Here is an 11835-nt window from a genome sequence, read left to right as displayed (position 1 = left end):
ACCTGGGATCCTGGTGAATGGATTTAACAAGAAGCCTGGAAAATTCCAGAACAACCAGCATATCAAGATTCTTTCCAATGAACTAGCACAGAAGCAACACGTTCCGCTTACCATATGGAGACCTGTGTCACAAATAAATAATTTTGGGAACCTGCACCCATGTGGGTACCATTTTTACCTCGACCATCCAGTGACTGTAGACTAGCCTCGCAATTAACCCCAGACTCTCCACCACATTATCATAAGTTGTTTTATGAATAGGTTTTAGAATATTTGTTGGTAAACAGCGAAAATTCGAACTTCAACGGATACAAAAGACAGACCCTCTTATCATGTCACATATTAAATCGAAATACAAGACAGCAAATGAGGTTAGCCAGCAAGAAAAAACATGGTTAGATTTAATTCTTTACAACACTTTTACAAGAATTTGTAATCCATGCTCAGCAGAACACTGTTTTGCAGGTGCTTTCGTTAGATAGGGCTGTGTACACCACAAAGTAAATGCGAAGCTAAACAGAGCCTGGAGCACAACGTCTACCATGTCGCCTGCATTAGCATATTTGTATGTTCGCTTCTGAGCTTCTACTGCGTCCTGATAAACATCTTCACGTTCTAGTCGAACAGGTTTTTGTAAAAGGGAGGCAAATTGCTTTGCAAAACACAAAAACGTACTTTTGGAGAAACAGGCTTTACCAACAAGGTTAAAATCACTGTGAATATGAATGAGAGCAGCTTTGGTCTGTGTCTTAAGGCACTATTCCAGTAAGCAGTTATTAGTTTACATCTAGGTCGCCACACCCTTTTGACTTGGGGCAGATCAGTGGGCCAGCCCCACCCAAGTCCCCTCTCCCTGTCTGAGTCACCCAAGCGTAATCTGCAATCTTTGGACGGGTAGCCATGGGCCTCAGGGCTCCACTTAAATGTCAGGTGCAGCGGAAGGGGCATCACGCACCTTTTGACGTTACATGGTTCCACCCTTAGCTTATGGGTCAAGGCACGTAAATTAGAAAAAAATATTAGCCCTTTAAGAGCCCCATTTCGCAATGCAGGTAACTGCAGATTCGGCTAGTAACCGAGGTACTGGTGGACATTTCTGTTTGGAAAACTGTCAAAGAGGGAGAATTACCACGGGAGCCGAAGATGGATTGCTGTAGTTATTCTGCGTTTCTTAGGGTACCCTAAGGGGGCCACTCAGAATACTGCGGTAGTCGAGCATCCTGAGTTACTGGCCTGGGAATGCTGCATCATCACTAGTCCCGTCTCACACAGAACGAGGGCCTACGACTCCGTGTACTTCCTGTTACAGCTGCTGCTTCCGTGCACATGGGTAGCCAGGGTAGCCAAAGGTAGCACGGACTACCCGATAGACGGGCAAGCAAGTAACAGCTGTTTTCTATAAATACAATGCACTTCAGCTCAGGTAAATATGCAATTGAAAGGCCCCGGTAAACAATGTGGAACACTCTATTCCCCTTCGCACTGCTCCACAAAAGGAACACAATACAAGTTCTCATTACAACAAACATGGAGCACTGTGTACCAAGCGTACAAGGAGCATGTACGCAAGTGGAGGTTTCTTGGCACTATAAATCCTAACCAGGCAGTACAGAGTTAATCCAAGTCATATAACAATGTATTCTGAAATGTAAAGGCGCAACGCGTTGTGTGATCAGTTATAACGTGTACACTCCCGTCTTCCGGGTTCATTTCTTGCACGGCCGGGGTCATCAAAGTGTTGGCCCCCACTGCGCGGCCGCCAGTGGCCGGGGTGTCGTCCTCGTCCAGTTCTTCTGTTTCGACCCGATCTCTGAGACGCGGGCTCCTTTGTTTCGCTGCGTGACACGATGTCGCACATTCACTAGTGGTGGCATCGGCTTGTAATTTGGGTTCCTTTGTCCGGCCTCCCCCGGGGAGCGCTAAACTAGACTCCACTGGCTCAGGTTTCGAACAACAGGGTGCACCGTGACCTGGTTTTTCCACCGTGTCATCGTTTGTTATAGATACGCCTGGCTCGCCGTTTGCTCCCGTCTGTTGCTTTTCAGCGGGGTGGGTTGCTATGTCGGTTTCTAGATGAACAATGACTTCGCTCTCAGCTGGGCTGTGCTCTGCATTGTTAATGCTTTGTCCCTCTTCGCTCGGCAGGTCAGAGTGTTTGGTTACAGGCTCCTGTAAAGCAGGGAAGAGAGAGCTTGGATCAATGTCAGGGAAGAACGGGGCTTACAATGCAAACAGAACTAAACGTGTTAAAGATGTGAGGCAAGCGCCTAGATATTGTGAAAATTATACCTACAAATGCATTAGGGTAGGAAACAAACTTTTCAAAAAGGGGTATTGAGAACACGTGACATTTTTAGGACACAGTGCTAAAACGCATGTAGAGCAAAATAAATAATGACAAAACAAACAAGTTTGCTTTGTTATGCATAGGGGCAATGGCATTGCCAAATAATGCAGTAAGGTTGCCTAATTATCTGGCAAAAACAAAAATCATGTGGCACATTCCGCTGCAGTATTATTGGACTATTGGGTCACTTTAACACATATTAATATCGTTCAGCAAAACTTTCAACTCGTTAGAACCAGTTTAACCCCAGGCTACAGCAATCAGCATTTAGAAAGGGACGGGTTAACCTTGGCAATCAGTCTGCCACAGCGTGGAACTACATGTGGGGTCTTTTTAGGTTTAGCCTACCAGATAACGCAAGCTATTTGGTGGCAAAAAAACCAAACGTTTGTCAGCTAACTCGCTTGACCCTCACCCATCGCTTACCATTGGTCTGCTTTATTGTCACTCATTTGTTTGCTTCTTATTCAATGGGGTGCCCCTCCCCTGGAGAATAGCCATTTACTTGTTTCCTTCCACTTCTCACTTTTAAGAACTACTTTTTTCTTTTTAGGTCTTGCCTGACCCAGCGCATGCGCTGGTCTGGCAAGACTTTTAGTAAGGGCTTAAAAAAAATGCTACCATGGCCAGCCTAGAGAGTGAGTGCATGTGCGCGGGCGGGCGCTTATGAGCAGGGGCGCCATATGGCTTTCCTCCTCATGCTCATTAAGCGCAGCGCTGGCCGCGCTTGCGATCACTTTCGCGGCCGCTTTGACGTTCTTAGTGAGCCGCGTTACTTTGCTTGGCTTTGAAATTGCTTTCACTTTCGTGCTTGTTAAGGAAAAACGATTGGGCTGTTATTTATTCCTCTACAGCAGTCAAAATGTAATCCACAAGCTTCATTTTCTTGTGGATTGCTCATAAAATCAATTTATATATCTGATAAGATTTTGGTCCTGATATTTGCGAGCTGTCAGTAATGCTCTCTGATGAACACAATTCTAGGTAGCCTTTAATGAACATTCATATTAATCTTCTTTATTATGTTATTGTCTTGCAAATAAAGAAAGAGCAAAGGAGTAACCACTAATAAATCTCTTTTAGATGTGGCTTCGTTCTGCAAAGTTTCTTTAAGTGCAGTAACACGTGTCAGGGCGGCAAAATGTGAAGCGTCTCAAATGACTAACCCTGGGAGGCTGGAAGTCTGCATTTTCTTTGTCGGCTTTAGAACTGCTGGTCCCAGAAAGCGTCAGCAACTACTATTTAACAAACTGAGGTATCTTACCAACTATGGGCCTCATAATTTTCATGCCATGTCAATCAGGATTTTATGATACTCTTTGTATCGAAGGACTCTTATTTAGGAGATTAATCAACATTTATTTTTGGTTCTTTCTAAAGTTTTCGGACTTTTCAGTGCGGGAAATCTTGTGCACACAAAACACCGGTGTCCTTCTCTTGGTCAAATTCTCATCTAACTTTTCTCCGTAATGTGGGTGGCTCTTCTTTTCTTCACTACAGTGCTTTAAATGGGCCGGTACGGAGTACCAGCACTTTTATTTTGACAGGGAGATGTAGCGGTCTAGTTGTTGTCACGTCACGTTGACGTGACGCAGGCGGCCATGTTGGCGCCGGGGTGCGCGCGCAGGCATTAGCGCGCCGAGCATCCCAGAGAGCAGAGTGCCGGCCGGCGCTCCTCGGTACAATTACAATTGTATGCTAAATAAATATAGCGGTAAATCTACAACGTGCCTCGAGTGATTACTGAGCGACTTTACAGTGGCGACGAGGTCGGGACAGAGACCAGACCGACGCGGGAGCACAGGAGAGGGCAACACCCCACGTGGCCCCCACGAGGCGAAGGAAGACACGCAAGCAGGTCACCAGGCCCAAAACGGAACACCAGACAGGCCTTCCTGGAGCGGTGGAGTCACGGAAAACGTCCTAGTCAACCACGTTGGACGATCCGAGGTACGGAGCAACCGAGGAGCGTGGCAGTGCCACAGTACAGCACACGAGCTGCATATAGGCCACAGGGACGACGCTATCCACAAACGGCCAAGAGCACACGTGCCACCTTCACACATAACCACGTACAGGGAGCGCTGCGCTGGCTACCAAAGAGGAGGAAGTGGGGTCTAGTAACAAGAGCCCCCAGAGAATCAAGCACACAGGGAACAACAACAACACCCCAGGCAGCCCCCCGAGCAAAGCCACCGACGGAACGAACGCCAAGGAAGTGAAGATGAGTACCCCGGCAGGGTATGCGATTGCACCCGTGCAATTCCTACCGAAACCCGGAGACCCACTGATGAAATGGGAGGACTGGAAGGAATATATAGACAATTTCATAGGGGTCCTGGAGGACGAAAATGAAGAGAAATTCACTCCTCAGAGAAAAAAACGCATACTGCTACTAAATCTGGGCCCAGAAGGACTGAGAATATACAAGAGTCTAGTACCAAAGAAGAGAGAAGACACAGACGACGATGTGTATGCGCATGCAGTGGAGGACCTAGATGAGCGATACCGCCCCACCATTTGTGTTTCAGTGGATAGATATAACTTCCAGCAAAGGAAACAAAAGGTGGGGGAAACCATCGAAGAGTATGTAGCAGCGTTGAGAAAGCTAGCAGCCCAGTGTAAGTACGCACTGTGGGAAGACGAATTCATAAAAGACCAGGTGGTCATGCACACCACTAGTGCAAACGTACAAGACAAGCTGTGGGCGAGTGGGGACACCACACTCAAAGAAGTACTGGTCATAGTGAAGAGGGCAGAACTCGTGAAGAGGTGCGCTAATGCTACCAAAAAAGAGGCGGTCACCCCAACCATGGTGAACAGGATACAGGAGGAAGATCACCGCAAGGACCAGAAAAACAAACAACCCATAGCCAAAGGGACTAGCAGATGGCAAGGGAAACAAGCGAACAGTGAGAACAAGAAACCGTGCTACAGGTGTGGAAGTTGGTCCCACGAATCCCACGACAGACGTTGCCCGGCATTCCGAGCCAAATGCCTGCACTGCGGTATCATAGGTCACTACGAGAAGGTGTGTCGGAAGAAACAACAGAAAGGAGTGGTGAAATATGTTGACCAAAGCGAAGAAGACCTGGAGGAAGCCACAGAGGAAGAAGTGGTCACCGTCTTATGTATATACGATCAGGTATTGAGCGTAGACGACAAGAGATCAACCAAACCAGTCCTAGAGATGTCCATGGGCGGCATCACCATTTCAGTAGTGGCAGACACCGGATCCCCATTCACCATTATACAGAGAGCAGTGTGGGAAGAAAAGTTCCAAACCAAGTTGGGCCCTGATCTGGAGAAACTAGACATACGACCAGTTACCTATAATGGGGATCGCATTCCCATGCTAGGCTTCCGACGTCTACTGTTCGAGTTCAGAGGCCGATCAGCGTGGTGCAAACTATATGTGGCCGAGAAAGGACCCTCCGTCCTAGGATGGTTAGACCAGGGCGACCTAGGCATAAAACTCGACCCAGGAGGGAAGGAACAAATTCTGCTCACAGAACAGGAGGAATGGCCGGACATGAACAGATGGAAGAAGAACTACCCAAAAGTGTTTGGGGGCACTGTAGGGAAAATGGAGAAATTTCAACATAAAATAGTGCTTAAGGAAGGAGCCACACCAGTAGCACATAAAGTGAGGAATGTGCCCATTGCAGTAAGGGATGCCGTCCAGACAGAACTCCAAGATCTGGAGAAGAAGGGCATCATAGAACCCATTACCTGCGCCGAATGGCTGGCGCCCTTGGTGGTCGTGATGAAACCCAACGGGAAGGTCAGGCTCTGTGTGGACTTGAGAGAACTCAATAAAAACATAGTGGTGGAGAAATTTCCCCTTCCCAAGATAGAGGAGATGTTGGCAAAAACCAGAGGAGTTCAGTGGTACTCCACCATTGACCTTACATCAGCTTACCACCAGGTAGCTCTACACCCGGACAGCAAAAGCCTGACATCGTTCATCACCCCGTTTGGGTGCTACAGATTTTGTCGCATGCCGTTCGGACTAGCCTCGGCGGCAGCCGTCTTTCAGAAGATGATGCACCAATTGTTCAGAGACTGCAAAGACGTACAGTACTTCCAGGACGATATCCTAGTGATGGGGAGAGATAGGAGAGATCATGACCGGAAACTAGAAAAAGTACTACAAACACTGGAAGCCAAAGGTCTCACGGCAGAATGGTCGAAATGTCGGTTGGGACTGCAATCGGTAACCTACTTAGGCCATGAAATAGGGCGACAGGGGATCACACCCAAGACGGAGAACGTGAAAGCCATCGCTGAAGCACCGCCCCCCAAGAACAAGGAGGAAGTCAGGTCGTTCCTGGGGATGGCGGAGTACTATAGCAAGTTCGTGGTACATTTCGCATCCAAGACCTACAACATGAGGATGCTGACCAGAGAGAGCACGGTGTTTCAGTGGACACCGGAAGCCCAAGCGGAATTTGAAGTCATCAAAAAGGGAATCCTGGAAGCCATACCACTCAAGGGGTACGACCCACAAGGCGCCACCATACTCATCACCGACGCCAGCGACAAGGGGTTAGGCGCTGTACTCATGCAAGACCGAGGAAGAGGGGACATGGAGACAATCAGCTTCGCCTCCAGAGCACTGACGGAGACAGAAGGCAAGTACAGCGTCATCGAGAAGGAGATGTTAGCGGTAGTGTGGGCCATGACGAGGTTCCGGCAGTTCCTATGGGGTACCCGATTTCTGCTCAAGACGGACCACAAGCCGTTAGTGAAGGTATTAACATCGAGCGGGCACGCCAGCGCCACACCCCGGATATCGAAGATGTCCTTAAAACTGTTGGAATTCAGATACGATGTGGAGTACATCCCTGGAAACAAGAATCGAGTGGCGGACTACTTGAGTCGAGCGGCGGCCATGGAGCCGGGAGAAGAAGACCCAGCGGACAGAGGAGAGATGGTAGCTCTCATAGAGGACCAAGAGAAGATAATCAGCATACAAGAGTGGACTGAAGCCTATGAAGAAGATGCTGACCTTAAGGAAGTAAGAGCGCACATCACACAAGGGTGGCCTGATAAGAAAAAGGTGAGAACTAACCTCAAACCATTTTATGACGTGAAAGAAGAACTGACAGTAGGAGACAAGGGCATATTCATCTACCGGGGAGACAGAGTAATTCCCCCCACGAATCTCATCAACAAGCTGCTGGACTTATTACACGAAGGCCACCTTGGCATAGGGAAACTCAAGGCCAGATCGAAACAGAACTACTGGTGGCCAGGTATGGACGTAAGAGCAGAGAGGCATGTCAGAGAGTGTCCCCAATGTCAAGGGGCCGACAAAACATTGAGACCACTACGTCCAGCCCTTGGAAAATTCGACAATCCCTCAAACCCGTGGGAAGAGTTGTCAATAGACATTCTAGGACCGGTGCTGGATGACCAGAGCATACAGAAATACGTGTGTGTCCTCATTGACCGTTATTCCAAATGGCCAGAAATAAAAGTGAGCGAATCCATGGACACGGAGAACATCCTGGAGTTTCTATCGGAAACATTCACCCGAGAAGGAATTCCCAAGTCCATCTTAAGTGACAATGGACCACAGTTCACGTCGGAAAGATGGAAACAATTCATGGGGAGAAATGGCATCTCTGTAAAGCACACGGCCATATACCATCCGGCAGGCAACGGTCTGGTGGAGCGATTTAACAGAGTGGTGATGGGGGCCATACAAGCGGCCATCACCTGTAATAAAGACTGGAAGAAAGCGTTGGAGAACATGGTATGGGCCTACAGAATAACGCCCACAAGCACGGGGTACAGCCCGTTTCAAATATTGAGAGGACGTGAACCCTTCACGCATGACAACAGAATCTGGAAGGAGAAGGTGGTGACCAGCGAATGGTCTCCGGCGGTAGTAAGAGCAAACCTGGAGAGAGCACAAGCCATCTACACCAACAACTACAATAAGAGGAGGAATGTGAAGGACACTCATTTAGAGATAGGAGAATGGGTGAGAGTAAAGCTGGCTACTCTACAAAGAAAGGGAGACAGCAAGTACAGCAAGCCGATGCAGGTTAAGGAAGTTTATGATCGAGCGGCCCTGCTCAGTGATGGGAACGTGTGGTCGCAGGACCGCATGGCCCGGTGCAACAAGATATTGAGATGGGAACAGTGGTGTCCGGAAGGTGAAGGCATGGAAGACGAGGACGAAGAGAACAAGATGGGCGGAAGTGGAAAAATGGAAGAAGCAGGTGCAGGAGAGGAGCAAGAAGGCGAGTTAGGGGGTGAGACTCCAGTGGTAGAGATGGACAGGCCGAGAGGCAATATGAACAGCGAAGGAGCAATGAGTGGAGGAACAGAAATCGAGGAAACGCAGAGCCAAGGGGCTCGAGGGAACATTGGTAAGGTGACCAGGAGCGGAAGACAAGTTGTAAGGCCTTCCAGGTTCCAAGACTTTGAACTAAACTGCGAACTGTAAGTGACTGATCTTTGGTTTGGTAAAAGGGGGAGATATGTAGCGGTCTAGTTGTTGTCACGTCACGTTGACGTGACGCAGGCGGCCATGTTGGCGCCGGGGTGCGCGCGCAGGCATTAGCGCGCCGAGCATCCCAGAGAGCAGAGTGCCGGCCGGCGCTCCTCGGTACAATTACAATTGTATGCTAAATAAATATAGCGGTAAATCTACAACGTGCCTCGAGTGATTACTGAGCGACTTTACAGGAGAGAGTCATGTAATACTTTTAATTTGAGACTACCAACACTTCTCAGAAACAAGCAGGCCCCTCGCCTGGGGCTGGCGCCCGGCCAGGGCGGGCTGCGGCTGTGCCTTGCTGTCTGTTATTCAGGATGGATTGGCACTCACGCCCTATTATGGACTGTTGCAAGTACCCAATTTCCCTTTGTTCCTCGCCTCTACCCTGGCCCTATCTTCTTCCACTAGCTGTGGAGTTCTCTCTTTTTCTACCTCGTCTCGCACCCCCCCACCCACCCCACAACCAGTGGTCGCACCTGGTACCCCCTCCAACCTCACATCCTTTTCCCTTCATGTCTAATGAACTGTGTTTCCGTCACTGCTCTCTCTCCCTGCCAATGTCGCCTTTCTCTCCCAGTACCCTCTGTCTCTGGCCCTTCCCCAATGGCTGTCTGTATTCTTCTCTCCCTGTCTCCTTTCTTCATGCACTCCCGTCTTTTGTTGACATTGTCACTCTCTGCTCTCCTCACGCGCCCTCTCTCCTGAAGTGTCAGTAATCGCGGCCATTCCTCCCTCCCATCACTCTCTCCCTCCTTCCCTCGCTCTGTCCGTAACAGCATCACTGCTTCTCCCGCTCCTGTCCGCCGGTGCCTCCTCACACTCCCTCGCTGTCTGTCTGACACCCTCTCCCATCCTGCCATCTCCCTCACCCCATCTCCCATCCTCCCATCTCTCAACGTCTCTGTCCCATCCTGCTATCTCTCTCACCCTCTCTCTTCGACCCTGCCATCTCTCTCTCCCATCCTGCTATCTCTCTCACCCATCCGGTCATCTCTCTCACCCTCTCTCTCCCATCCTATCATCTGCCTCACTCTCTCTCTCTCCCATCCTGCCGTCCCTCTCACCCTTTCTCTCAGCTTGTCTGCCAGGCTCCCTCTGACAGACCCCCTCCCGCCTTCACTCACTGCCCTCTTCTCTTTCTCTCTGCCCCTGTCCCTTTCTCCGCTAGCCCGTCTGTCCTTCCTTCCTTTGACAGTAACAGTCTGCATTTCTTTTTCACCACTCCCCTCTTTCTCTGTCCTCCTTTGTGCCCTCACTTTAGTCTCTGTCCTCGTTCTCTCGCGGCTCCTGCCATCCACCATCTATGCTTCTCTCTCCCATCCCATCTACCCCTCTCCGCTCACTCTTTCTCTCATTGTCTCTCTCTCTCCATCCTCTCTGCTACCCTTTTCTCCCTCTTTCTCTCACATCGACTTTATACTGTTCTCCCTCTCACCCTCTCATTCTATCTAATCTAACCCTTTTCTTTCTTTTGTCTCTATAACTAATTATCCCTTTCTCAAATTCTCCCTCTCGCTCTAACATCCCATCTACTACCCCACGCTCCTGCTCTCCATGTCACAGTGGGAGAGTACTGTTCTCTCTCCTCGCCCGTCTACTAGCCCTCTCTCTGACACCCAGATGCTGCTACTCCTTCTTTCTCCCTCCCTCATTTCCCCTGCGTTCCCTCTCTGCACCCCTCTTTCACGTCAGGGCCTTTCTCTCCCCTCCTCCCCAGCTATGCCTCCTTAACTCTGCCCTTGAAAAGGATGGTAGTGGGTAAGGTCAGGGCCACTGGAATTATGCGATTCTGCTGCAATGGCAAATTTCGCATAATTTTGTATTTGCCGCATTTGCCACGTCATCCATCATCCGCAGATTCTAATAAAAACACATTTTTATGTTTCAAACGGATGAAAAGTTACAAGACCTATAGCGACTCGAATTCTTGCGCATGCACCGGAATGCTTTTCGGTAGATTTGACTGACATTTTTAAGTTCCTTATTGCTGTATTTGGGTGTTAAATTGTAACTAATAACGTGCACCCTATTCCCAGACACTATTGCCAGGTGTACAAGTATTGAAGTAAAACTATGATAAAATGTGCCGAATTATGCTGCATAATTTGCCTTTTCTTGCTGCATAATTTGTGCAACCCTGCCACATAATTTGGTCCTCTTCCGTCACACAATTGCAGTGGCCCTGGATAAGGTGGTGCAGTAGGCTTCATGGGTTCACCGAAAAAGTCATGTCAGGTTTCATAAGTTTTTTAAATACATAAATTAATTAAATAAACAAACAATGAGGGCGACTAAAAATATGTGCACTGACTTCAGTGGGGTACCCGATTGCTGCTCAAGACGGACCACAAGCCGTTAGTGAAGGTATTAACATCGAGCGGGCACGCCAGCGCCACACCCCGGATATCGAAGATGTCCTTAAAACTGTTGGAATTCAGATACGATGTGGAGTACATCCCTGGAAACAAGAATCGAGTGGCGGACTACTTGAGTCGAGCGGCGGCCATGGAGCCGGGAGAAGAAGACCCAGCGGACAGAGGAGAGATGGTAGCTCTCATAGAGGACCAAGAGAAGATAATCAGCATACAAGAGTGGACTGAAGCCTATGAAGAAGATGCTGACCTTAAGGAAGTAAGAGCGCACATCACACAAGGGTGGCCTGATAAGAAAAAGGTGAGAACTAACCTCAAACCATTTTATGACGTGAAAGAAGAACTGACAGTAGGAGACAAGGGCATATTCATCTACCGGGGAGACAGAGTAATTCCCCCCACGAATCTCATCAACAAGCTGCTGGACTTATTACACGAAGGCCACCTTGGCATAGGGAAACTCAAGGCCAGATCGAAACAGAACTACTGGTGGCCAGGTATGGACGTAAGAGCAGAGAGGCATGTCAGAGAGTGTCCCCAATGTCAAGGGGCCGACAAAACATTGAGACCACTACGTCCAGCCCTTGGAAAATTCGACAATC

The 11835-nt window shown here is 48.9% G+C and overlaps 1 protein-coding gene across 2 annotated transcripts in view; it reads right to left on the bottom strand.

Annotated features, from left to right (window-relative positions):
- Positions 1-367: 367 nt before the first annotated feature.
- DNAAF2 (dynein axonemal assembly factor 2) overlaps positions 368-11835 on the bottom strand; it is a 265590-nt gene continuing 254122 nt past the window's right edge. For both annotated transcript variants that reach the window (XM_085627014.1, XM_085627015.1), the window contains one exon: positions 368-2169. In XM_085627014.1, coding sequence (XP_085483140.1) covers positions 1615-2169 — 555 coding nt within the window. In that variant the 3' untranslated portion in view covers positions 368-1614. The remainder of the gene's footprint in view (positions 2170-11835) is intronic.

The sequence above is a fragment of the Triturus cristatus genome, chromosome 9, assembly GCF_964204655.1.
Source record: "Triturus cristatus chromosome 9, aTriCri1.1, whole genome shotgun sequence".
Lineage (NCBI taxonomy): Eukaryota > Metazoa > Chordata > Amphibia > Caudata > Salamandridae > Triturus > Triturus cristatus.
This window is presented reverse-complemented; position numbering and strand designations above follow the sequence as displayed.